This window comes from Manis pentadactyla, chromosome 8 (assembly GCF_030020395.1).
Source record: "Manis pentadactyla isolate mManPen7 chromosome 8, mManPen7.hap1, whole genome shotgun sequence".
Taxonomy (NCBI): Eukaryota; Metazoa; Chordata; class Mammalia; order Pholidota; family Manidae; genus Manis; species Manis pentadactyla.
The window spans coordinates 111,521,586-111,546,908 of record NC_080026.1 but is presented as its reverse complement, the minus strand read 5'-3'; the positions used below and the strand labels follow the sequence as shown (position 1 = coordinate 111,546,908).

The window sequence follows — 25,323 nt, the reverse complement described above, 5'->3', positions numbered from 1 at the left end:
TATTATGCTCAGTGAAATACGCCAAGCGGAGAAAGACAAATACCAAATGATTTCACTCATCTGTGGAGTATAAGAACAAAGGAAAATCTGAAGGAACAAAACAGCAGCAGAATCACAGAACCCAAGAATGGACTAACAGTTATCAAAGGGAAAGAGACTGGGGAGAATGGGAGGGTAGGTAGGGATAAGGGAGAGGAAGAAGAAAGGGGGTATTATGATTAGCATGTATAATGTGGGGGGGGAAGGGGAGGGCTGTACAACACAGAGAAGACAAGTAATGATTCCACAACATCTTACTATACTGATGGACAGTGACTGTAATGGGGTTTGCAGGGGGTACTTGGGGTAGGGGAGAGCCTAGTAAACATAATGTTCTTCATGTAAAATTAATTAATTAATTAATTAAAAAAGAAACTGTTCTTATTTCCTCTTCTGGTCAGTCTATTCATTTCCTTTATCCATTTTTCTAATAGGTTATTGATCTCTTTCTTATTAATTTGAGATCAAGCCTTTGTATGTGACCAGAACACACGCTCTCTCTCTCTATATATATATATTCCACCCCCCTGCTCCATTTTGAGGTTTTTCTTTTGATTTTGTTTAGTTATCACTGTCATGGAGTTCTTAAAAAAAAATGTGGTCAAATAGTTAATCTTCCCTTTGATGTCTTTTAGAGTATCATTTCATACATAAAACCATTTTTCCCTCTTCTGGGATTATAAACAAAAATCTGCTAGTTTCTTCTGTTACTTTTATAGTTTTCATTGTATACATTTTTTAAATCTTTGATCTATCAATCAGTTTGAGGTATGGATGAAATTTGTTTTCCAAATGGCTACCCAGTTTTCCAAATACTGGATAACAACAGATACCGAATAGCCCACTCTTTCCTCATTTTTTGGAATAATTACCTTTAGCATTTACTAATTACCTATACGTATTTGATCCTATTTTGGACTTATTTTGTTCCACTCATGGAGCTTTGTATCCCTGGACCTATTCCATACTATTATCTGTTGAAGCCAGTCCTCCCTCCTAACTCTTCCTTCCCAAAACCTTCCTGGATATTAATTTTTCCTTATGACTTTAGAATCACTTATATAGTTCTCTCCTCCCCAACACACACACACACAATCCAATTGGAATTTCTTATTAGGATCTCATTAAACTTATAGTGTACCTTAGCTTGAATATATTTATGGTGTTGAATTTTCTTCTCTGAAAGCATGGTACGCCCTTCAAGTATTTAGGTCTACTTTTTTGTCCCTTAGTACTGTTTACATACACACGCACTTCCATTTAAGTTTATGTCTAAGTATTTCATATATTTTTCTTAGTATTGTAAATGAAGTCTTTTCTTCTGCTGTTATCTTTTAACCTGATATAGTTCATATATCTGAAAATTACTAATTTCTCTTTATTAATGTTGTTCCCTGGTATCCTCCGTACCAAATTCTCTTGTTTGTCAGAGTTTTTCAGTTGACTCTTAGGCTTCTATGTATACATTAAATCACTTCTTCTGTGAATAACAAATCTTTCACCAACTCAATTCCCATTATTTTTGCTATTTCTTATTTTTTTCTCTTATCTAATTGGTTTGGCCACTACCTCCAAAACAGCATTAAATAACAATGAGCAGTCTTATACTATTTTAAAATTTTTTAATGTTTCTATTTTTTCCTGTTAAACAGGATAACTTTTAGATTTAAGACAGATGTTTAAGAATATATCTAATTCAAGATCCATTTCAACTTCGAGAGATTTAAAAAAAATCAAGAATGGATACTGAACTTATGGAACGAATATCAATTGTTGTTATAAATTATTTAAAAGAATGTTTTTGGAGTTAATTTTAAAAAGAAAACTTACACTAGATTGTCTTCATTAAAGTCTGGCTGAAGATTCTCCAGAGGAAACAAAGATTTAAAATCAATTCCCATATTGAGAAACACAGCTGCTATATCAGACAATGATGGGGTCCAGGGCCAAACTGGTGAATCACTGAAGGTATCTAGTTAACAGAAGAAAATATTTTATCTTAAATCCTGGGTTCATAAACCCATAGTTGCAAGGTGATACTCTGCATATCTAACATGGATTATTACAATGATTTTATAGAAATGACAGCTGGTAATGATATGCTAACAATATAGTTATTTAGAATGATTATACAGGAATTATAGATTTTCAAATATAAGTGAATGACATTTATGAGCAAAATATCTATGAGCCAAGGAAAAAAGGGTGTTACCTCAAGAGAATTTTGAAAAGACTGGAAATACCAATGTTATTGCTAACCTGGGAAGATTCTACCATCTTCAGTGCCTATATAGAAGAGTCCCAATCCTCAAAACAACTGAAATAGGTTAAATCACAATGCTTGTTTCATTGTAAGGGATCTCAAAGGTGAGAAAGCAACTATCACACTTTTTCATTGGATACTTTCAATCTCCTCAGTGTATAACCAGTACAATACTGCTGTTCACCAAAAAGTTAAGTAAAGTTAACTGACTAAAAAAATAAAGGAATTTACAAGTATTTCCACTTATCTATCACAGTAATCCATAAGTCGGTAAATATTAAGGGCTTCCACTCACAAGATCTTATACTCTTTTTCTCAAGGCAACTAGAAAAACACCCATTTTTCATTAGAGTTTTATTTCATTATTAAAAACTTTACATCACAAAACTATTTTTTATTCTATATTTCCAAATATCTAATGTTTAGCAATATGAAATAAATCATGTTCATAGCAACCAATATTTCACACTGTTAATCACAGTAAACTTATATACTCACCATTTCTAATTGTTATTTCCATCAGTGTACTTAAAATCTGCATGGACACAATATAGTCTGTATGGACTGACATCATCTGTCAAAAGTAGATAAATGACAGTTTAAAGAGAGAAGAAAGAAAACATATGAGCATTTACTATTTGCTAGGCACATATAAAGGTGTTTTATGTGTACTTCATTCAATACTTAAAATAACCTTAGGAAGTAGTCATATATTATACATATAAGCAAACTTTACATTACAGACTCAGATTAAAACACCCAACATAATACACGAGGAGTTGGAATTTAAATCTAGGTCCGATTCCAAAGTCAGGGCTCTTTCCATTCTAACATGCTGCTTGTTTTTATAACTTTCATTCATAGTTAGATAAATATAACATTTGAAACTACCAAAAAATGCCTTCTAGATCATACCACGAAATTCCAAAACAGTAAAGGAAAAGGCTGCTAGGTTGATTACATCAAAGACACAAATCAAACCACATACGAGTAAAAATATTTGACAAACTACAAATATGCAAATTAATACATCAATATACTTTTTAAAAGATGTTCAACAGTAATTACTAGTAATCAAAGTAATACAAAGAAAAAGGACAAGACTTCAAGACTGGTAAAGGTTAAGAATATCAGTAATACCCAGTGTTCACAAAAGTACTATGAAAGAGACAGTATGCCCAGTGTAAATGTAATTTGGTAAATATTTTTAAGTAATTTGGTGATATTTATGCAAAGTTGCTGTCCTTATACAATATAGCCTTTTTACATAAAAATTTATATTCAGAGGCATATAATTAATATAATTATACCAAACAATTTTTTAGGAGGAAAATATCAAATTCAAAAACATTAGAAGAACTATATAGTATATTCAAAGTAATTTTAAACAGTTTTATAGAAGAAACTGCATTTCTCTTTCTCTTTTGCTTTGGAGCCATGGATTATGATTATGATAAATTTAAATCTAAAATATAAGGGGTTTCAATCAGGCATATGGATTTCAAAATCTACCTAAGTGAAAAATGTCTTTGCTATGTGTTATGTTCTGACACTAGGGGGCAGCACTACTCAAAGGCATGTTGGACACTGGGTAAGTTTTAGATAACAATCTATTTGAGGGGGTTGATGGATTCTCAGGTGGGATAACAGTACTCTGAGATAACTTATATAAGTGTGTAAAAAAGTGTGTATAATGATCTATGTCTATCAACTGAGACTGGGTTAAATAAATCATTGTACAGGATTTCAGAGAAATATTATAAAGGCATTAAAAAGCATGACATCTATATGAAGAAAATATTCAATTTGTTATCTGAAATGAAGTTATAAAACAGCACAATTCTGTTTACATTGTTACACAGCAATCTATGTACACACAGAGAACAATCTAGAAAATACTAAAATTTAACAGCCCCTGGGAATTGGGATTCAGCCTTCTGTTTTTACTCTTCTCCATTTTACTTAAACTTTTCACAATCAGATGTGACTTCTCTTTGAAAAAATTTAAAAAAACAACAATGTGCAGACCAAAGGCAGAGGTGCTAGTTTTATCTGATGACCGACTCTTTCCTGTAGTGATAGAAGAGTACATCTACTGGTCATTTATTGTGGAGTGGAGCCAAAAATAAGAACTGTAGTGAAAATAACCTAACCTTGGAGAGCAATTTAAGCAAGGACTTCAAAACTAGGCTCTCTAGCTTTGAATCCCAGCTCCTCACATTGTGAGCTTTTCTAATGTCTGTTTCCTCCTGTATGAAGTTTGCAATAATAAACTACCACATTGGGTTGTTGTGAGGGTTAGAAGAGTTAACACATAAAGCCCCTGGTCCAGTGCCTGTCATGTATGTACTAAGTGTTCAGTAAGTGTTAGGTGTTTTGATAATGATTACTGCTGCTAGAAAGCCTAGTTAACATTATCAGGTTGTTGGTCTACTACATTTAGATAAAATCAGGAAGATGTAAACACTTCAATTACATTTTAACAGTTAAATTTACAAAATATTAGGACTACAGCATTAAATTTTGACATACTTTCTAAAAATGCTTATAATTTGGTGAGTTTCTCCATCATGAAAAACAGAGTTGGAATTGGAAAGGAGAAATGAGATTATTTTATAGTGTTCAATGAATGATTTTAGTTTGGCTAATAAATATGAAGAGTATAAAAAATGCTTACATGAAGATAGGTTTCTATGTCATCATTAGGGCTTTAAAAGCTGATGGACCCACATCAACAAGATGAAAAATAACACAGATAAATGTAAAGTCTTACTTGTAAGTTTAAGAAAAGATGTATTACATAACTAGAGAATAATGAAGCCCTGGAATGATAGCAAATGAAGTTTTTAATTGTAATAAATAGAAATATGTGGGCGGGGTAGATGAGTGAGAGTTCTGCTGGAAACTGCTGGTAGGTAAGATCTTATCTGGAGCATACATCCAGTTTTGAGGAGTGGGGGAACCACTTTAGAAGTGACACTGACAAGCTAAAGGTCATACTGAAAGATGATCAGTAAAGGGACTGCAAATTTAGTGACTAGAGCATGTTTAGTGTGGGAAAAGATGAGGGTCAAGAACAGTTGTTAGGCAGATGAGACATATTCTGGGAAGCCACAGAAAAGACAATGAATACCACTATATAAAAACCATAGGGAGGCAAATTTTGATTAATTAGGACTATTAAATTTTTTTTTTTTTTTTTTACTGGGGTCCAGTTATTGAGCTCCAAACCACTGGAAGCAAATGCTCCTGCCCCATAATCTACCCTACCTATTATACTCTCTGCCTAGAATGTTCTTCTCCCATATGGTGGCAAGGCTCATTCTTTGATCACTTTCATCCCAAGATTACTTTCTTCTGATCTTTACTCAGACCTCACCTTACCAGTAAGGCCTTCATTAACTTTAGTGTGTGTGTGTGTGTGTGTGATATATAAATATGCAAACTTACTTTCCTACTCTGGTCCTTAGCCTACTATTTCTTCATAGCACTTATCTTTTAACTTATCTATAAATGTACATACACAAATACGTTTCCTGTCTTGTCTCCTCTATACTAGAATGTGGGTTTCATGAGCTCAGAAAAATTGATTTTTTCACTGCTGTTTTCTCTAATTGCTAGTGTAGTCAGCACTCAGAAATGCCAGCTTTATGGAAAAAAAGAAAATGAAGGACTATACTAGAATATCTAGTTCTTACTAAATATGAGATTCTCTGAAATGCTATCTTAAAGCCCTCAGTGGAAACTCTTATGTTTTTCCCCACTTCTCATTTCCCATATAATAGTTATAATTATTTGATACCAATGATATTTATATAGTTACCATGTAGATAATACAAAAACTAAGAGAATTATTTAAATAAATCTAACAGTTAAACTTGAATGGGGAATAGAAACATTCAGTTGGATTTTCATTAAAAAAAAAGAATGGGAAAATATTAGTATATAGTCAAATCCTAAAAATGTATGCAGGTACATCACAAAAATGGGAGGAAAAAAGGTAAAACAAAATAGAACATATCAGTATGTAAGCATTAGAAGACCTTTTCTACAATTAACTGTAACAGTGACTGACCAGTGTGATGAAATGTGCCAGGCACAACTAACATTACTATCCTGTACACTATGCATTAGCATTTCCTTTATAATTTTTTTTAACGTTCTTTGCCTCCTAACCAACTGAAATCAGGAGTTTGGTATGCTAGAATAAGTTTCTCTCTAGTAATGTACAAATAAGATTGTATTTTAAGCATTTGTTTTTGATTGGGAAGTATTAGGAGGCAACTTCTGCTCCCCAAGTATTTCTCTTACCCGAAATAGCCACTTTAACACAGGTACAGGACACTGGACATAGTGATAAGCAGAGGTAAGGAAGCCTTGTGTGGTCAAAAAAATCTGATCTGTTTTTCCAGATCTGAAAAATTAAAGTGAAATCAACATGACTATTACCTTTATGGCAAGAAACTTCTACTACTACTACATCTGACATTTATCAGGGAAATGAGCAAGCAAACCATCCTCAGTGCATGGAGGTGGACTCTACCCCAATATAGATGAGTTACTCATAAAAGAAACTCAACTGATGGCCTAAAGCTGATGTAATCTGTTAGCATGGCTCCAGATTTATCCAGTGGACAAATCTGTATTAGCTGGCAGTGTTGAGAAGGAGCCTATCAAATTGCAGGACATCATCTACTTTTGCCAGTTTGGGTTTGTACTTCCATAAAATCATCTCCAGAATTTATGGGATCTCTCTGGATCTGATATACTACGCACTGAGAGAAATCAGACCAGTATGGGCATTGTGGTAGAGACTGCTAGTTGCCCACCCCAACATCTATTCTTGCCTTTCCTCTTGGTAACTGAACTCCTGATTTTTAACTGGACACCCTGACCGCCTGAAATAAAAATTACTTCCCAGCCTTCCTTGTAGCTAGGTGTGGCAAAGTTGACTAAGCTCTACCCAACTAACCCTAAATAGTAAAGTGTGGGATTTCTGGGAATTTGAATGAAAAGGCTGGCATTACAGTAGCACCTGAAGCAGCCAGGTGCTAAGGATGGTGGAGAAGACTGTAATACCAGTCTTGAACTTTCTACCTCTGAACTTGTTTCATGTAAGAAATAGACTTCTTATTACAGCCTGTTATTTTCAGTTGCTGTTATTATATACTGATCTTAATCCTAATAGACATGTGATGTGCCAATCAACTATATTACACTGCTTCCTGCAATTAAATATAAAACATAAAGAGGAATAGTAATAAATAAGAGGATTAGGAAACTGGATAGATCATAATAGAAATTACCCTTTTGGAAGATTACATCAGTCAGCAATTTTTAGAGCAATTTTTACATAGGAAAAAGTAAAATGTCTATTTTTCTACTTACTTAAGAATAAGCTTTTCTACAGCACTTTGTCCAATAAAACCAGAGTCTCTTAAATCCAAGGTATACTGATTAAAAATTTTTCCGGAATTGAGGAAATTAAATATTTCTTCACCTGGATGATGATCAGGAATTGCATCAGTTGTAATTGCAAATTTCTTTAGAAATTCCCTGGGGAAAAAAAAAAGTTACTGAATACCAAATAATTACTACATGTGGTTTTGTATTTAAAGGTTGAGTATAAAGAAAACTTTTCTTAGGACCAGTGTTAACCTCAGATTAGTACTGTTATGTATTTATTTATTTTTGTTCTTCCCACGTTTTTGCTAATAGTCCAAAGCCACTAAATGAGTCTGTGTGAAAAGAACAATAACCAGAAGACAAGACAAAACTTGTAAACTGGCCTTAACATTTGCTTTTCAAATGCATCAGATGGATTAGGAACCCTATCATAGATCATTCACCAAGTAAATAACCACCATGGCCTATTTATTTTGTAAAAACAAAATTTAAAAATGTATAAACTTAGTAGGGAAAAATGCTGTTTACCTGTGCTCTTCTAAAAGGCCAGCCTCATCATCTGTACTGTCTTGATCTCCAGTTCTGATTGGGGACTTAATGCCTCGGCCCTGCCTTATGTCTTCTTGTAGTTGCTTCTGCAGTTCATCTAGCCTAAGATTTGAAAGAATGTTATAGTAAATGGTTTATCCTAAAAATAAAAGAATATTTAATTTATGTTTAAAAGCAGCACCAAGGAAAACTCCTATTAAGTACCTTGTTAAATATATGACACTTGTTACACTATAGGTCAACTCCTGTCTCCCAAATATACCATGATGTACAATACAGGGTCATTATATTGTATTACTATACTAGCATTAATATACTATTTTCATTTAAACACAGAAAACTTATTTTAGGTCTGAGGCTTTTACCCATTCTACTGGTTCTACTGGTATGGTATTAGAATAGCGTTCCATTGCATAAAAGACTTGAATATTTCTTTATAGCTAGGATTCCAAGAATAATGTCTATATCATTTAGAGAAAGGGGAAGGAACATTGGCAAAGAGTAAACATCATTAATTTGATTATTCCCTCTAATCTTTAATGCTCATTTGACTTCTAGTAGACCAACAACCTGAGAAATGTTAACTAGGCTTTCTAGCAGCAGCAGTCCTTATCATTGTCATCCTCATATCACCACACTTAACACTGAGCATTTAGCATGTGTCAGGCACTGTACCAGGGACAGTGTTAACTCTTTTAACCCTCCCAACAACCCAATGTGGTAGTTTATTATCACAAATTTTATACACAAGAAAACAAATGTTAGAAAAGGTAACTTGCTTAAGTTCACAATGAAGGAGCTGGGATTCAAAGCCAGAGAGTATAGTCTTGAGGTCCTTGCTTAAATTGCTCACCAAGGTTAGGTTATTTTCACTAAGGTTTTTATTCCCAGCTCCATCCCCATAGTAAATGAGTACAATACAACAGTAAATGACCAGCAGATGTACTGCTCTATCACCACAGGAAAGAGTCAATCATCAGATCAAGCTAGCCTTTGGTCTGCAATGTTCAACTTTAAATAAGCAACTTCAGATTTGACATCACAAGTCACAGGAATTTATGAAACATTTAAAGAACTTTTCAATAGAGACAATTTCTTTAACTAAATTCAGAAAGCGGAACACTTCTGACCTAACTGTCTGTGATTCCTATGGTTAGTTATTTGTTTATCTTTGAGACACATATGTAACAACTTCAACTAGATGTTTTCAATGACATTCTCTGGACACATTTCAAGGATATTTCGTGAACTAATAAGGAATACATTTTTTTCCTCTCATTAGCAAAACCAGTTTGCAACTAGTCATATGAATTTCATTAGGGCCATTATGATCCTCAAAATTTTATGTGTGTAGGGGGAATGTTAGTCATAATTCTAAACTTCTTCCTCAATAGAGTAACTTGATATAGAAATGCCATGTCTGGTTATGCTGGTTTCAAAACCTGGACTAGGCGGGCAAACCACTTAAAAAAAATTGTCCCTGTGAGAACAACAAAAACCCCAAACAACCTGATTAAAAAGTGGGCAAAGGAACTGAATTAGACTTTCCTCCCAAAAAGCTATACAAATAGCCAATAAGGATGTGAAAAGTTGCTCAACATCATTAGTCACTAGGGAAATGCAGATTAAAACCATAATGAGATGCCACTTCATATTCATTAGGATAGTTATTGGCAGAACATCAGGAAATATCAAGAGTTGGTGAGGATGTGGAACAAGTAGAACCCTTTTGCACTGCTGGTGGGAATGTAAAATGGTGCAGCAACTATGGAAAACAGTATGGCAGTTCCTCAAAAAATTATGCATAGATTTACCACATGATCTAGCAATTCTGCTTCTGGGTATATAATCAAAAGAACAGAAAGAACTGAAGAGATATTTATACACCCATGTTCATAGCAGCAATATTTACAACAGCCAAAATGTAGAAGCAACTCAAATGTCCATTGACAGATGAATGGATAAACAAAATTGGCATATGCATACAATGAAATTATTATTCAGCCTTAAAAAGGAAGAAAATTCAGACACATGCTACAACATGGACAAACCTGCTAAGACATTCTACTAAGTGAAATAACCCAATCATACAAGGGCAAAAATGATCCCATCAATATAAATATCTAGAGCAGTCAATTTTATAGAGATGGAAAGTAGAATGTAACTGCTGAAGGCTGGGGGAAACAAAGAACAGGGGGCTATAGGTATGGAATTTCAGTTAGGGAAGATGAAAAAAAGTTCTAGAGAGGGATGGTAGTGATGGTAGCAAAATGTCAATGTACTTAATGCCAGTCAACTGTACATTTAAAAATTATTAAAATGGTATATTTTGTTATATTATCACCACCATCAAAAATAAAAAAAAATTTCTACCCATGCTTTTGATCAAGAATTCCAGCTATCAGTTGTGGTGAGCAGAAAGGAATTTATATTATTATATTATTTAATTAGTGCAGTATACCTGGATTTTCTGACCCAGCCTATGAACAAGAACACATTGTTTTTAACACAGTTGACAACAAAACTGTTATAACTGTATTAGCACAAAATGCACACTGACTTCTCGTGATTTTTTAAGGTAAACTAAAAGTCAGAGCTACACAAACAAGCAGTATGCTACATTTATTAAAGGAGTCATGGCACTGACTAACCTTTGTGTGTCTTCCATCTCTTTGACTAGACGCTCTAAAGTATTGGTATAAGTTCCACTATGAAAATGTTCCTAAAACAAGAAGATAATTTAGGAATACTTTATAACATATCTTAGTAGAAATGGGATATTAAGTTTTAAGTTCCAAGTTACTCAGAGTACTAAACAATATTTTCTATTTCAATAACCTGGGCCAGGAGGATACCTTTCTTAAAAGAGAATTTTCACCATCATGCTTTAAATCTACTATTTTGCACTGCAGGCAATTTGATTTTACCATCTATTAAGAAAAGCACTACTTAGAAAACCCTGCTAGCCTTAGGATTGAATGCAAACACCCAAAGCCTCCATGGCTACCCTGTCTTTATTTTTAAATTCTATTTTAGTGGAATCGAACTACTGATTCTTAGGTGTTACCACGGAACATTAACACCTTCCCCACCAAATTTTACAGACATATTAAAATTTAATTCAGCTTATTCCCAAGATAGAATGAAGCACTTTATAAATAAAACTGCACACCACAATTAACAACATTTCTACACTCTACCTTCATTTACAGCAGTGGTCTCCAAAGCAGGGGGTGTGCAAGGTGATCCATTGGGGTGCAGGAAGAAAATAATAGAACTTCTATTTATATGGAACTTCTATAGAAACTCCAGTAGAACTTAGTCTATAGTAACTTCTATATAACTTCTACAGGAAAATACTTCATTCTTCTTCCTTAAAAATTTTTTTTGCATATGCTTTAGAAAGTATACAGTATTATAGTGGTACATGTCTATAATCTATTAAGTTATACAAATATATTGGGGTACATGCTCAAAAATTTTTTACTAATAGAGAAGTGTGTGTGATCAAAAAGTTTGGAGACCACTGATTTACAGTAATAAAACTAAAGATATGAGAAACCCATTAATCATACAAGAACTTTACTAGTTTCAGCCCAATTATGAGTCATAACAAATACTGAATTTTAAATTCACTTCTAACAATTTATCCCCCCTTTCGCTAATCAATCCATTTTTCCCTCTTAAAGTAAAGATAAATGTCATAGAATTACTTACTGTATAGTCTGATGACTGAGATCTAAGCCCCTTGGTAAGAGTAGGAGGCTTTCCTGTAGTTGCTGGAGTCTGATTGAAGTTCAAAGCCATTATTTCTTCCAGTGATTTAAATGTTTCCTCTTCCTCATCACTTTCTAGGTTGTAACCTAAACTTTCTTCATCACTATCAAAATCACCCCTTAGTTTTCTTTTCAGTGCATTGCTACCTGCATTGGAATTTCCTGAACTCTCTTTATCTGAAGGTGCTGGAGGGCTTGGGATACATGGCACAACTTCCAAAGCAGCTGGGGGAGACTTTGTAGAAGTGCCATTTTCTGAATGCAAAGATCCCCCAGAAATTTTCCCTGAAGATACATTAGAATCAGCCTTATCGGTCTTTGTTTTATGTTCTTTGTGTTTGGAGGACTCTGTAGAATGCCCAGAACATTCTTTAGATGAGGAACGCTCTTTATCTTTTTTAGGAACTGGAAGAGTGCAATTTTTAGCATTTAATGGTACCCAAGAGGAATCAGCACTTGGAGCATGGGAAAGTAAAGGTACAAGTTTTGTCTCCTTTGATGCCACAGGACTAGCGGTTTTATTTTTCTGAAGGTTACTAGCTTTTTTAACTGCAGACTTTTCCTGAGGGAAAGATAAATGGGGTTTCTGCATCTTAGTCTCTTTGGTACTTGCCACATGGATTTGGTCACTATTCCTGGAAGAATGGTGGCCAGAATTTGAAGGTGCCAAGCCTGCAGAGGAGCAATCAGCTTCTTCATTCGGTTCCTTGGATATGTCTTCCAAGCGCAATACACCGCCAGGTGTCTTCAGTGCAATATGTTTTATAAATTTCTCTCTCTGATGTGGTACGTCAGAATGCTTCTCAAGGGAGGACTCTTTTGCTTTTGGTATTATAGATTCTCTTGTGCTTTTCAGATCTGAATCCACGGAATTCCTTTTTCTTTTGTCAGGGAATTTACTCTGCTTAGACCCTGCTAAAATTTAATTTTCCAGATTAGTAAAAAGTATACTTTTCCACCTTAGTAAATAAAGTTTATTCAACAAGAATTTAGAACACCATAACAAAATGCTTAAATTCTACAATGTTAGGCTGAGATTATTCAGCACATAATGGAATGAGGAAAAAGAGTTAATACTACCAATACTACATAACACTGATAAATACTGGTATCCAAATTTAAAGCCAATGACAAATGCTCATTTTCATTCCAAAGCTCTTTAAAGTTTACTACATAAACAGAATTAAAGGTGTCACTCTCCAAAACATGAAAAGTGCATATTTATATCAAGGAAGATTCCGAAGGCACTTTCCCTCAGAGTGCACACACTCTTTCTTAAACCAAAAACTACCCGGTTCCAGAAATGTAATACTTCTACATCTTAATTTACATGTCTAAAACATGTATATGATAATTGAAGGCAGATAGATTTCAATTTCTGTTATAAAAAATTCACCCATCTTTCTGCCTAGTATTTGTTCATTCTTTACCATGTATCCCTCTAGTCTTCAGCTGTGCTAACAGTTGTACTGTGGCTCCCAAAATGATATGGTGACGTCCTAACTCCCAGAACCTCAGAATGTGACCTTAGTTAGAAATAGTGTTTTTACAGGGTAATCAAGTTAAAATGAGGTCATCAGGGTGGATCCTAATCCAATATAACTGGTGTCCTTATAAGAAAGTGAAATTTGGACAAGCAGATGAACATGTAGAGGGAAGATGGTGTGAAGACACAAAGGGAGGAAATGCTACATGACGGGAGTGATGTATCTACAAGTCAAGGGCTGACAAGGATTGTAGGCAAACACCAGAAACTAGAAGAGGCAAGTAAGGATTCTCCCCTCAAGCTATTAGAGAGAACATGGCCTTGCTGATAACCTTAATTTTGGATTTCTAGCTTCCAGAACCAAGAGCTAGTAAATTGCTGTTGTTTTTAAGCCACCTAGGTTTTGGTGCTTTGTTATGGCTGGCCTGGGAAACTAATACAAGTTGTCTGTGTGTTAGGAGCTCCAACCGGAAGCACTTGAATAATGTATATTTGAGTTAACCAGTTTTTGAAATTTTCTGTTTAATAATGTGTTTCATTAATTCACTCTTAAAATTCATTACTCATCAAAAATTTTTATCATCAGTTATTTATATAATCAGTTTCCTCAAACTTCCGTAAATCAAGTTTCTTTCTGCAAATGGATATCCCAAAATACTCAACATTTTAATTTAAAAAACAAAAACAAAATCTCTAAAGATTTAAGCAATTATTTGGATAGCTTGATCAATACATAAGCTGGGAAATTCAATTTATAAAAGTGAACAATCAATAAATAAATGCCTCTATCTCTATTCTACAGTTATCTCCTATTACTTGAAGAAATCATTCTAGGGTTAAATGTTTGTCTGGGGAAAGGACAGGGGTCCCTTATATAGTACAAGATGAGATATCAAATAACTAAGAAAAAGAGAAGATTTGGAGACTTATGCAGACTATATTAGGTTTGGGGGTTACAGAAAAGATAGCCACAGAGCTGCCAGTTTGAGTATTGTTCCATTTTCCTAGAGATGTTAGACAATTTATATATACCTAATAATGAGGAAAATTTCCTGCTTTGTTCAGAAATTAGACTTACCTAGGAGGACAGAAAAACTGTAGACAAAATTCAGGAAAAATCGGATTAAGAGCTTTTAACATTAAGAATTAGAGGGTGAGGTACTGCAGATAGCTTCCCCTTTTGCAATCTCTATAGGGCAGTAGATTAACTGCAAAACTTTCATGATTCCTTGAGTTTCACTTAATCACTGATACTTGACTGTATTCATGTTTTATGTAAAGTATATACATATGCCATAAATAATATAAAAACACCAAAAAAAAAAAAAACTTTCATGATTCTTTTTGAAACCTTTGTACTACCTGTAGACTGTCTTATGGCATTTCAAGCATCTATTAATGTATATAAAATATAGAAGTATATTTTATAAAATAAATACATGCAGTATATATATATATAGTACATAAAATACTCAGGACAGGGATTGAGTTTGTAAAAAGAAAAAAGGAAGAACCTAAATGTTTACTGATAGGGGATTGGTCACTAATAAATTATGGAATAAACCAGGGAAATATTAAGTTGGACCTCGGATTCAGCCAAAGGCCAGGGCTCTGAAAACCAAAGAGCCAAATGCCTAGTCTACCAATCTTTCTAAAATCCCCAAACTTACATGTAATTAATGAATATGTGATTATGTACATCAACATCACAATTGATAAGTGTGATAGCAGTAATATGAACAAGATATAACATTTGGATTATTAACATTTATTCACTATTAAAGATAAGCATTCTTCATGTTACCTAGGGTGAAAAATTCCCTTAGGTCCTTTAAATTCTGGTAACAGTCAACTGAAGTTTAAGTGTATGTTTATTAAAAATACAATACTGTAATTATTAGTGAGGATTATGAAATAACATGCAAAAATATTAGCAATAAAAAAGTGAGGGCAACCATCTTTAGTCTGTTTCTGAAAATACGTAGAAAGGATCTTTTTCAAGCAATGTTCAGACACTTCAGTATGTGGGACTGTATAAATGAAACTACTTCATTCACCACTGATGAAATACACAAACCCATGAACTAAGTAAAATTTTTTTCTTAGTAATTATCAGAGAAAAAGCTGAAGAGCCTGCTGGCAACACCACAACCAGCAGCCTCCTACACTGCCAGAGCTAGCCTAAAAATATTTTGTTCTATTCACTGCAGCATAAAGTGATCATTTATTTAGTATTACAAATGTCTAATACAGCGAGTGTAGAAGCAATCTCATGGCTGAGTAATTACTGTTCTTTTACTGTAATGTCAAAATTCACTAAAATTTTACCACTAAAATAAAAAATACAGTACAAATTAAATAAATTTATAGAACACATACAAATTTTTGTACAAAGTACATTAATTTTTAAAAATAAGTTTAGAACACACATGAAACTTCAAATGTACTCCTGTATCCTTCTATGATACTTCATGAGTTCCTTCTATGATGGTAAACTATAGTTTCAGCTGTGGTTGAAGACTGATTTTAACACTTGAAATCACTTGGTCAAAACGCAATGCACTTCTAGAATATATAAAAAATAGTTTTACATGAAACCTGAAGAAGAATTAGAACTATCTGTCTCTTATTGTTTTCTTGTCTCCGAAAGTAACCACCTTATAAGTATGTGTGGATCAAATGAATTACATAAACACATAGAACAGAGCATTGCATATAGTAAATGCTGAATAAATATTGGCTAGTATCACTAAGTCCACTGTATCTTACTGAGTGTGGAAATTTGCAAAGTCCACAGCAGAAAAAAAACAAAATCTGATACACCTGACAATTAGCAGTTATTTCTGGGGGACTTCTTTTCATTTTTGGTGTTATAAATTTCTACACTGTTTGAATTTTATACTGTTCTATTTTCTGGTTAAAAAAAAAAGATAAAGATACATTAAGAATTACTGAGTTAACAGCAGCTGTTATGTATTATCTCAACAAATAGATACTGAAAGTACAAACTAGTATCATGTATGTGCCCTTGAAATTTGGTATTAAAAAGGGATCTTTGTATTTGAAATATTAGGAACACTGTCTTTGGATCAGAACAGTTTCAATCTTACAACAAAGCATCTATAATACCAAGACCTCAGAGAGTCTACAATTGCAAGATATAGGTTCTTAATGTAGCCAAGATTCAGAAGAACACGGGACACCAATACAACACTTCAATTGTTAAGAACTCTTGAAGAATGCAGAAGAGTCAAGACAATCCAAGGACTATTCCTTTTGAATATAATTTTACCAAATTCTTAACTAATCTGAGATACTTAATTTACCTTGAAGAAGGAAAGTGCATACTTAAACAAATTTGCTTAAAGTAAGTGCTATTAAGATGCAAATTTACTTAAAAATTCATTTATTTTGATTTTACCTGAAGCAGGTTCCCACGAATCAGAACAGGATCTTTTTCTTGAGAGATGTCCATTTTCCTATTAGCAAAATGAGAAAAAATTAATTAGGAGTTGTGAGCAGTAAAGAACGTGAACTTTTCTTCATAACATTTAAATAGATTTCTAGACTGAATAAAGCAGTCACCTATATTTCAATTATTTTAAATTTTAAGTTTTATAAAAATGGCCATTTGTATCATAAAAATGTAGAAATGTCATAAGTCAGCTTTCATAATACAAACTTAAGAGATATTAGGGCACTGTACTATTTTGAAAAGAAAAACAGTAAGCCTAATATTTTCCAATCAGATGAATACAACTTACTTCAATACTTCTGTTTAAGTACTGATGCATCACCAAACACTGAAATCCTATAAAAATGGACCAAATGCTACCAACCTCTATTGATCATTAGCAAATCTCACTGTAAAGGCACCAAACTCAACTTGCAAAGGAATGCTAGAGTTTGTAAATATATTTTCTGGCAATAAACAAGGCGAAAATCTCTATTCACTCCCAGAATGGCATAGTTTGGTTTATTTTTGGTTTACCTCATTTTAAAATCTCTTAACACCTATCAACATAGAACTTTCTTATAGCTGATCTTCCTTTATTCGCTATGTACAGAAGCTCTTTGAAACAGATGTACTTAACAACTTCACCTTCCAGGGGAGAGGGACAGCTTTCATGCTAATCTGATTTCGGTCTATTAAGAGAAATCTGATGAGGGTGAGATGCATTTGGACAATTTCTAAGTCATTGTCATTTTCTAAGTTTCTAAGAACCCCCCCTCCCCAATACTCAATCATAAGATTTACATATCATCTAAACTAGTGACTCTCTCCATTCCTCAAGTATCTCCCTTCAGCACAGGCTAATTTTTAAATGTCTCTATTTGCTTTAAAAAAATGTCTACTTTCCTGATTAAGAAAGATGTTTGTTCCTCATCTGAAAAAATTAAGGGCAAGAAACACTGTTAACCAAGTTCCAGAGTTGGAGGAAACCTCCTGAAACAAGCTTCTACTCAAACTATGTATCAGTATTTCCTTAACAAATGATACCAATGTTAACAATTAATATTTTTATATTTAATACTCTAAATATGATAAAGCAATAGCCAAGCTAATTCAGTAATTATTGCTCATACCAGGTTTGAAAGATTACTCTTCCCAGGTGTAACATCATTTTGTTTACTTTGTTCCTGCCTTGGTTTATATTGTCTTTCTATACTAGAGGATTTTAAGGGAAGATTGCTTGCTTCTGATAAAGAATTTTCTGAGTTGATCCTCTGCTCCATTTGCTCCCTTCTTAACTTCTTTAGTTCTCTTTCTCTGCGGTAAGAAGCTAGGGACGACCGGAACTTAGCTCCCAGTGGACTTTCTCCTGGATGGTGCCTGGATAGGCTGCTCCTGCTGCTAAGACTTCTGGAGCTGTTCTTGAAGATGTCAGTCTCTGTCACTGTGGCCTGCTTTTTGGAATCTGCACTGATCTTGCCTTGATCTCTATCATTCTTCTCCTTGCTATTTTCATGGGTGAAAAATGATTTCCTTCTTTCTGGAGATTGATGATTCTTCTTTAGTGCCTTCATTGGTTTTGACAAACAATATGAAGGAGAATCACAGACTTTTGCAACAGCCTTTGGATATTTGGTGGCTAGCGACACACAAGGCCGACGTGATTCATGTACACCACAATCTTTATGATGCTCTTTGACACCTTTCATGAAAGCCTCTAGAATAGTGTTCTTTTCTGATGGCACCCTTTTGGGTTTAGATTTTTTTTGTGAGGATGGTTTCCTTTCAAAGTGCTCTGTCCCAGTGATGGACAATCCACTTCCTCCATATTTGATGTTTGATTTTTGTGGAGAATCCAACATAAGTCTGTCTAAACGGCCAATTAAAACACACACATATTGCAAGTTATTAAAATAAGACAATTATTACATTTTGTATACTTATTTAAATTAGTATTTAAAATACTAAGCCACCACAAAAATTTCTAAATCAATAGATAATACACATTTTACTGGAGGGTGAGAAATTAAGACGTTTTGTTAAAAGCCTTACTTTCATAAAGCTCCCTTTTACTTTATCAAGTAAGCTCCATATGGCTGTATTTATGAAATGTTACTGTATTAGATAATCAAAATAGTATGCATTATGAACATTATTGACTGGAATATTTTAAATGTAAGAAAGCATATCAGCAAAATATTTAACGATGTTTAGAACTTATTTTTCTTTGTAAAATACACATCTTTACATTTTCAACCTCAACACTGTTTAATCTAATTACTAAGAGTTTAGATTTTTAAAATTGTATCTATCTCCCTCCCTGAAAGATCCTGCAAAAAATACATTAATACATACCTTGTTTTGAAGCTGGTTTGAAGAAATCTATAATTGACTGCTTCCTGAAAATAAAAGCATACTAATATGGTATCACATAAGCAAAAGTTAAAATCTCAATAGTTCAGTTTAAATGGAGAATACTAGTAGATTTACAGAACATAGGCTGGACTTCACTATCTGGTTTAATCAAGTTCTGTTAATGGCAATAAATGCTTTGCTAAGCTGGTAATAAAAAATTACAAATATAATTCACCACTTCCTGTATATTTATAAAAGCACAACTGAGATTTACATCATCTATAGTGCTAAAATGGTAAGATTGGAGTGTGAACCCAGGTAACTGGTAGAGTGTTTCCTAGGACTGAAGAGCTCACTGCTACATGGTAGAATAAAAGATCTTGAGGGGATTCTATTCCTTTGTATCTCCAGTGATTGACTGGTACAAAATAATGCTCAACAAATATTTGCTGAATGCACAAAGATCTTAAAAACGGAGTCAAACTTGCACAGACTCATAACAAGCATAATGGCATGGTATAATGGTAATACGGCTGATTTAGCTAATCTGGGGAGGCAGTTAAAGAGTGTGCTAGGGAAAAAGTAGAAAGGATCAAGTACTAAGTTAACACTATCCTCTTTATACACTACAGTAAGATGTTAATCTAAGTAACATCAGAAATTGGAATGAGTCTTCACAAGAAAATAAGTAGTTGTTTCAAAAGCTTAATTTTTATCTAAGATATTTACAAAAGTAATGCATTGCCTGGGAAAAACACAAACAAAACAGACAAAAGGAATAAAGTTAACAAGAGTAACAAAAACCAAATTGTTTTAATTTTTAAGGATTTGTGTATCCTATGGTGGACACAAAGTAGAACAGGACTGTATTACCAGAATTTGTTCTCTGACTTGTTCATGTATTTAAAATTGTCAGCTGTACCAAGGAGGATATTGTTATATGTAGAGCACAAAGTTAACTTTATGGAAAATTTTGCTAAAATTATTCATTTTACTGCAAGAGAAGCAATAAACCACTACTTCCTAAACACTTATTTCTCCACTATGAAGTTGGAATGCTCAGAGAAAACCTGAACAATCCAATTCCTTTGAAGTTCAAGCTTCTTCTGTATCTTGTACTCTTTACTAGTCACATTAGAAAGCTAAAGCCCACCTTTAATGTTTACAGAGTCCACAATGTTGACATACTGGTAGAAAAGCTAAGTGGTTATGAAACAAATGAGTAACAGGTTAAGGAACAATCTATGCATTTGCTTTCATAAAATAAATTATATCAGGCAAATTAACTTCACGAGAAAGTAAAGAAAGAAATGCTAGAGAATCTGCCAGGGGGAGAAGGATGAAGCCCTTCAGTTATTGGTTGAGGAGAGAGAAGGTAATTACTAACATTATTACTGCTTCTCCTAAAATAACAGAACCCAGGCCTTCTGATTAATACATGAGAGAAAAATGATTTTGAGTAAAACATACAAGTCTGTAAAATAACCATGAATGTAACTTTCAAGAAGGAATAGTTTCCTATGTACATATGCACAGAAATGTCCATTAACTTATTTATAACTATATAAAAAATTACAACAGCTCACAAAACCTTATCTGAAACTTTTGGGCCAAATGTGTTTTAGAATTCTGAAGTTACTGGATTTGGAAAAGGGGGTAACTTGGATGCATTATATAAAGCCTCCAGTGGAGTCTGAAACTGCACCCTGTAAGCAAACACAGTATTTCTCCGGCAAGACTTAAGAATACTCACACTTAATGGGATAAAAACCATATTATAACCTTCTGTTAGTTCTAGTCAGGTTTGGCTGCCAAGTAAGATGTGCTGCCAAACTTATTGAAAACCTTTGGTTTTCATATATTTCTGGTTTTCAGAATGTAAGATAAGGGATTGTGAGCCTGTACCACAATATGAGGACATAAATGTACTGTTAAACTTATGTTACAAACTTTTAAACCTAAAATAAAAAAGACAGTACCAAGTGCGTAGAGAATTTAAACGTGTTTTATTGTCAGAGGATGTCATTTGGTGAAACTCCCCATCTCATTACATAGTTCCCACAAAATCTTTACAAAAAACCGGCCTCTTGGAGAGGTGTAAAGTCACTGAAGGAGGAAACATACCACGTTTCAAATCTGCATTTTCATTTACTTATGTGTGCCGGACTATAAACTCGTGGAAGGGTTTTCCTCATCACTTTTAGACATAATTTCACCTACTATTTAGAAAAGGTTTATAGCATTAAACCATTAGGATCTGTAGAACTGACCATGTATAGAAAACCACCTACATATGCATTATGTAGTTAGGGCCCCGGGTCTGGCTATCGTAAAGGACAAAATGCACGTTCTTCCTACCGCGGGTTCTCCCTAGCCATCCAAGCTCTGGTCACTAGAGTGCGAGCTGCGTCCCAACTACAGAAAAGGAAACTCGACCTCCCAGAAGCCCCAGCGCGGATGCGGGGCGGGGGTTTGCCAAGCCCCGGAACAGAGGCCTCAGCTCGCTGAGGATGGCGGGAAGTAGAAGAGCGGGCGTCCGCAGTCTTCCCTCATACCCTTGCCCCCACGACCCGGCCCCTTCTCAAGCCCTCTGCACGGTACCTGTCCCCAGGACTCTTTGTTCTTTTTCCCGCTGCAGCAGGGGCGGTACTACCGGGTCTCAGATGGCAGCGCGGGGGCGACGACCCCGGGGCTGGGGATGAGGGGAAACCTGGCCTAGCGGGCATGCAGCGCCTTGTCATGTCGGCGCCGCTGGCGACGGCGGCATGAGCTGTGGCTGGAGAAGTTGGATGCGTGGTTGCCGTCTTGCTGCTGGGACTCAGGAAGGCTGTCGGAGCACAGTTGGGCGGCACCCCCTTCCCTCTTCATGGCGGTTCTCTCTTCGGAAGTGACTCCTGTGTGAGCGGGAAGGAACCTGAGGACCAGCAGGGGGCGGGAATTACTTGAAGGGTCGCGTTGATTGGCTAACACTGCAGTCATTCCAGTAGCGGCGCAATAGAAAGCCTCTGCCTTTCAGGAGAAAGCAGGGTTTCGGGAAGGGGGAGGGGAAGGAAAACTGCACACCTCCCCGTCACGTGCGCGGGGTGGTTGTTAGAGGGTGGCAGCGTTGTCCTCGCAGCCTCGGCCTCCGTCCGCGCGCGGGGGCAAGAAAGTGCTGGTCGCCGCAGGGGCTGCGGCAGCTGCCGACACCCTCCTAGTGAAGGGCGAGGAGCAAGATTTGCAAAAGCTAACCCGAGCCCAGCAGCTCTGCCTTGAGTGAGGATGGTCAACAGTTGGGCTTCCTGTGTCACAATTGTGCCTCTGAAATCCCCAGCTGTTAATTTACGGCTTTTTTTTAAACGTCTTAGGCTAAAGTGCCCAAATGTTGTCACCATTCCTTCGGGAGTCTTACAAACTGAGAGACTGGTCAGAGAGAGTATCTCTGAGCCTCAGTTTCCACATCTATAAACTGGGTATTCTACTTTTCTGGGTAATTGTAAACCATAAAAGAGATAAGCAGTGTAATAAGTACTGTGCAAATGAGTGTTCCCTTTCCTTGGTTCTTTTGGACAGACTCACACTTACTACAAAATCCAGACAGGTCAGATACTGTTATACCTATTAACCAAAGTATCAGTCTCATGAATGTCCAAGCTTTAATTGGCAGGCCTGTTCAATCAGTTGGATGGAACAAAATCTTGAATGACACAAAAGAATTTAGACAGCTCTTTAATGCTTACTGGACTGAGACTTAACTGCTTTGGTAGCTAAGCATGTCTGATTGACCTCAAGTTCACCTCCTTTCTTTCCCAATTAGCTCCCAAGAGAAAGAATGAAGAATAAGTGGCCAAGAAGGTGGCAAAGTGGAGGGTAGAAGGTAAATAGTGAGCATATAGGTCTATCATTCACCCAAAAAGCATATATATACTGCACACTAAGTAGTAGTGATGCAAGAAAGGAAATTCTAAAATAAGTGTACTTATTTGCTCCTAATAACTGAGAAGTTTCTATGCCTAGCATTGTTTTCTTATATAAAAAAGCACATAATAGATGCTCAAAATGTGTTGAATGAATAGTGAGTTATATGTTTGTTTATTGAGGGCTTTTTACATGTATTATTTCTTGCCTCTTGTATTAGTGCATTCTGTTGGATGTTTCTATACTACTGAATTCCTGCTTCTAAACAGCACATCTACAAAACAATCTGATTCGTTTCATTGCATGCTCAGTCCATAAAAGAGTGATGCATAAAAACACGTTCTGCATGACCAATTAGTTGCTTTTCTTGGATTGTAGTATTTGAATCATCCAGCCTCCAAGGTATCACTTTAAAAGTCTATACTCATGCTACCAAACAATAGTTTTCACATTTTCTTAATCTGAACAACAGATTATGGAGTTAAGTGAGGCAAGAAATCCCTTGATCAATAAATGGAGATGGAATCATAATGAAAACACAATTTAAAAAATCTCTTCTTAAGAGGGAAGTAGTTATCTAAATCCTCAATAAGCACCAAGGTTCTTGTTTGTTTAAGATGTGTTGAAAATGATAGAGATTTGGGTTGCAAGGTGAAATATGCTCAACATACTAACTAGAACTGCTGGGATCCTCTAAAGCTCTTCTCCGCCCCCCAATAGTGTTGGACAGTCTATTTTGTGTTTATACCCCTTCTCCCACTTTGAATGTGTATATATACACCAAATGTGCATGTCAACTGTTAATGTGTAGTGGGCCAGAAATAGATGGCCAGGAAGCTATATCCTAGGTGGAAGATGTTAAAGAGCTCACATGTGTGCATGTGAGGAGACAAGGGGAAGAGAAAAACTGGGGTGGGCCTGGGGGGAGAGGATGATGAATAAAGTAGACAAGTCTTAATTAGACTTCAGATAAAGCTTCAGCCAGGATTGAAAAAAGAATTTGGAAAAATGAAGGCTGGATGACCATAAAAGGCTACGTTGAGATTTCTGGGCACGGGGATGAGGAAGCAAGACCACAGGAGTAGAGTGGCTTCTGTGCGTGAAACTTCTATGAGGTACAGCTCAGCCCAGTTTTTAGCACCCTGAGCTGTTAAAGACAATAGGAGCACTGACTCTGGCCTTGATGGGAAGGGATGGGGCAGTAGCAGAAACAATGTTTACTTGAACAACAGATCAGATTTGCTGAAAGCATCAAGCTCAACCAGTGGGAATCCAGAGAGGAGTGATGATGTAACTGAAGCCAGAGATCCCAAGCAGTGAGAAAGAAAACAATTTGGGCAGATTGGCTCACACAGTACCTTGGGCAGAGATTAAGAGAACAAAAGGTCAGTAAGTAATGAAGAAGAAGGTAACTAAAGAGCAGAGACCTCTAAAAGTAACTCTGATTATATACTTTTGCTCTAAGATGGCTACATTCTGGAATGAATCCAAGACTGTTGTTGGAGGGCACTCGGGCAGGCCAAGAGACAAAGATGGGTTTGCTGCTGAACTGCCTGCCTGTCAACCTACAGAATGTATGTGGAGGGGAGGGAGGAAGGTGACCTGGGAATGGAGATAAGGAACAGACTCAGAGAAACAGGAAATAATAATTAACTTGGAAGTCTGAAAGAGAAGGAAAGACCACGTGATGATCTGAAGCCGGGGACGACTGGGTGAGCTCCAGCATCTCTAGATAAATCACACTGTAAATGGATGCTGATCTCAGAAATGCCCAATTAGTGCTTGGAAAAAGCACTGACTTGGTTTTAAGGGGCTGCTGGAGAAAAGCCAAATGTAATGTAACTTAAACTTCCTGGGAGTAATTAGTAAAAGACTGCAAAAGCAGTTTTAATATTAAGGAAAATAAGTTTCTTTTGGAAGGGTGCATGCTAGTATTTCCCACACTTTAGAATGTGAGTAACATTTTTGTGATTTCTGACACACCTGAATATTTCTTACATGATTATTATGTAATATCTTTCTTTAAATCACTTTTTAAACTTAAATACATTTACTTAGAGGAAAACTTTAATTTCTGTAAGTGGAAAAACCAGTTTTG

The 25,323-nt window shown here is 35.4% G+C and overlaps 1 protein-coding gene across 6 annotated transcripts in view; it reads right to left on the bottom strand.

Moving 5' to 3' along the window:
* Positions 1 to 22,704, bottom strand: part of SLF2 (SMC5-SMC6 complex localization factor 2) — a 40,987-nt gene extending 18,283 nt beyond the window's left edge. The window contains exons 1-11 of one of the 6 annotated variants that reach the window (XM_036898681.2): positions 21,930 to 22,696; positions 19,329 to 19,372; positions 18,107 to 18,843; positions 16,941 to 16,998; positions 11,975 to 12,945; positions 10,909 to 10,979; positions 8,237 to 8,359; positions 7,691 to 7,858; positions 6,614 to 6,716; positions 2,801 to 2,876; positions 1,870 to 2,011 (exon numbers count right to left, since the gene is read on the bottom strand). In XM_036898681.2, coding sequence (XP_036754576.1) covers positions 1,870 to 2,011; positions 2,801 to 2,876; positions 6,614 to 6,716; positions 7,691 to 7,858; positions 8,237 to 8,359; positions 10,909 to 10,979; positions 11,975 to 12,945; positions 16,941 to 16,998; positions 18,107 to 18,843; positions 19,329 to 19,372; positions 21,930 to 22,069 — 2,633 coding nt within the window. In that variant the 5' untranslated portion in view covers positions 22,070 to 22,696. Of the gene's footprint in view, positions 1 to 1,869; positions 2,012 to 2,800; positions 2,877 to 6,613; positions 6,717 to 7,690; positions 7,859 to 8,236; positions 8,360 to 10,908; positions 10,980 to 11,457; positions 11,631 to 11,974; positions 12,949 to 16,940; positions 16,999 to 18,106; positions 18,844 to 19,328; positions 19,373 to 21,929 lie in introns of those variants that run through there. The other 5 variants (XM_036898680.2, XM_057506220.1, XM_057506221.1 and 2 more) reach the window with 5 other exon arrangements.
* Between the last annotated feature and the right edge of the window lie 2,619 nt (positions 22,705 to 25,323).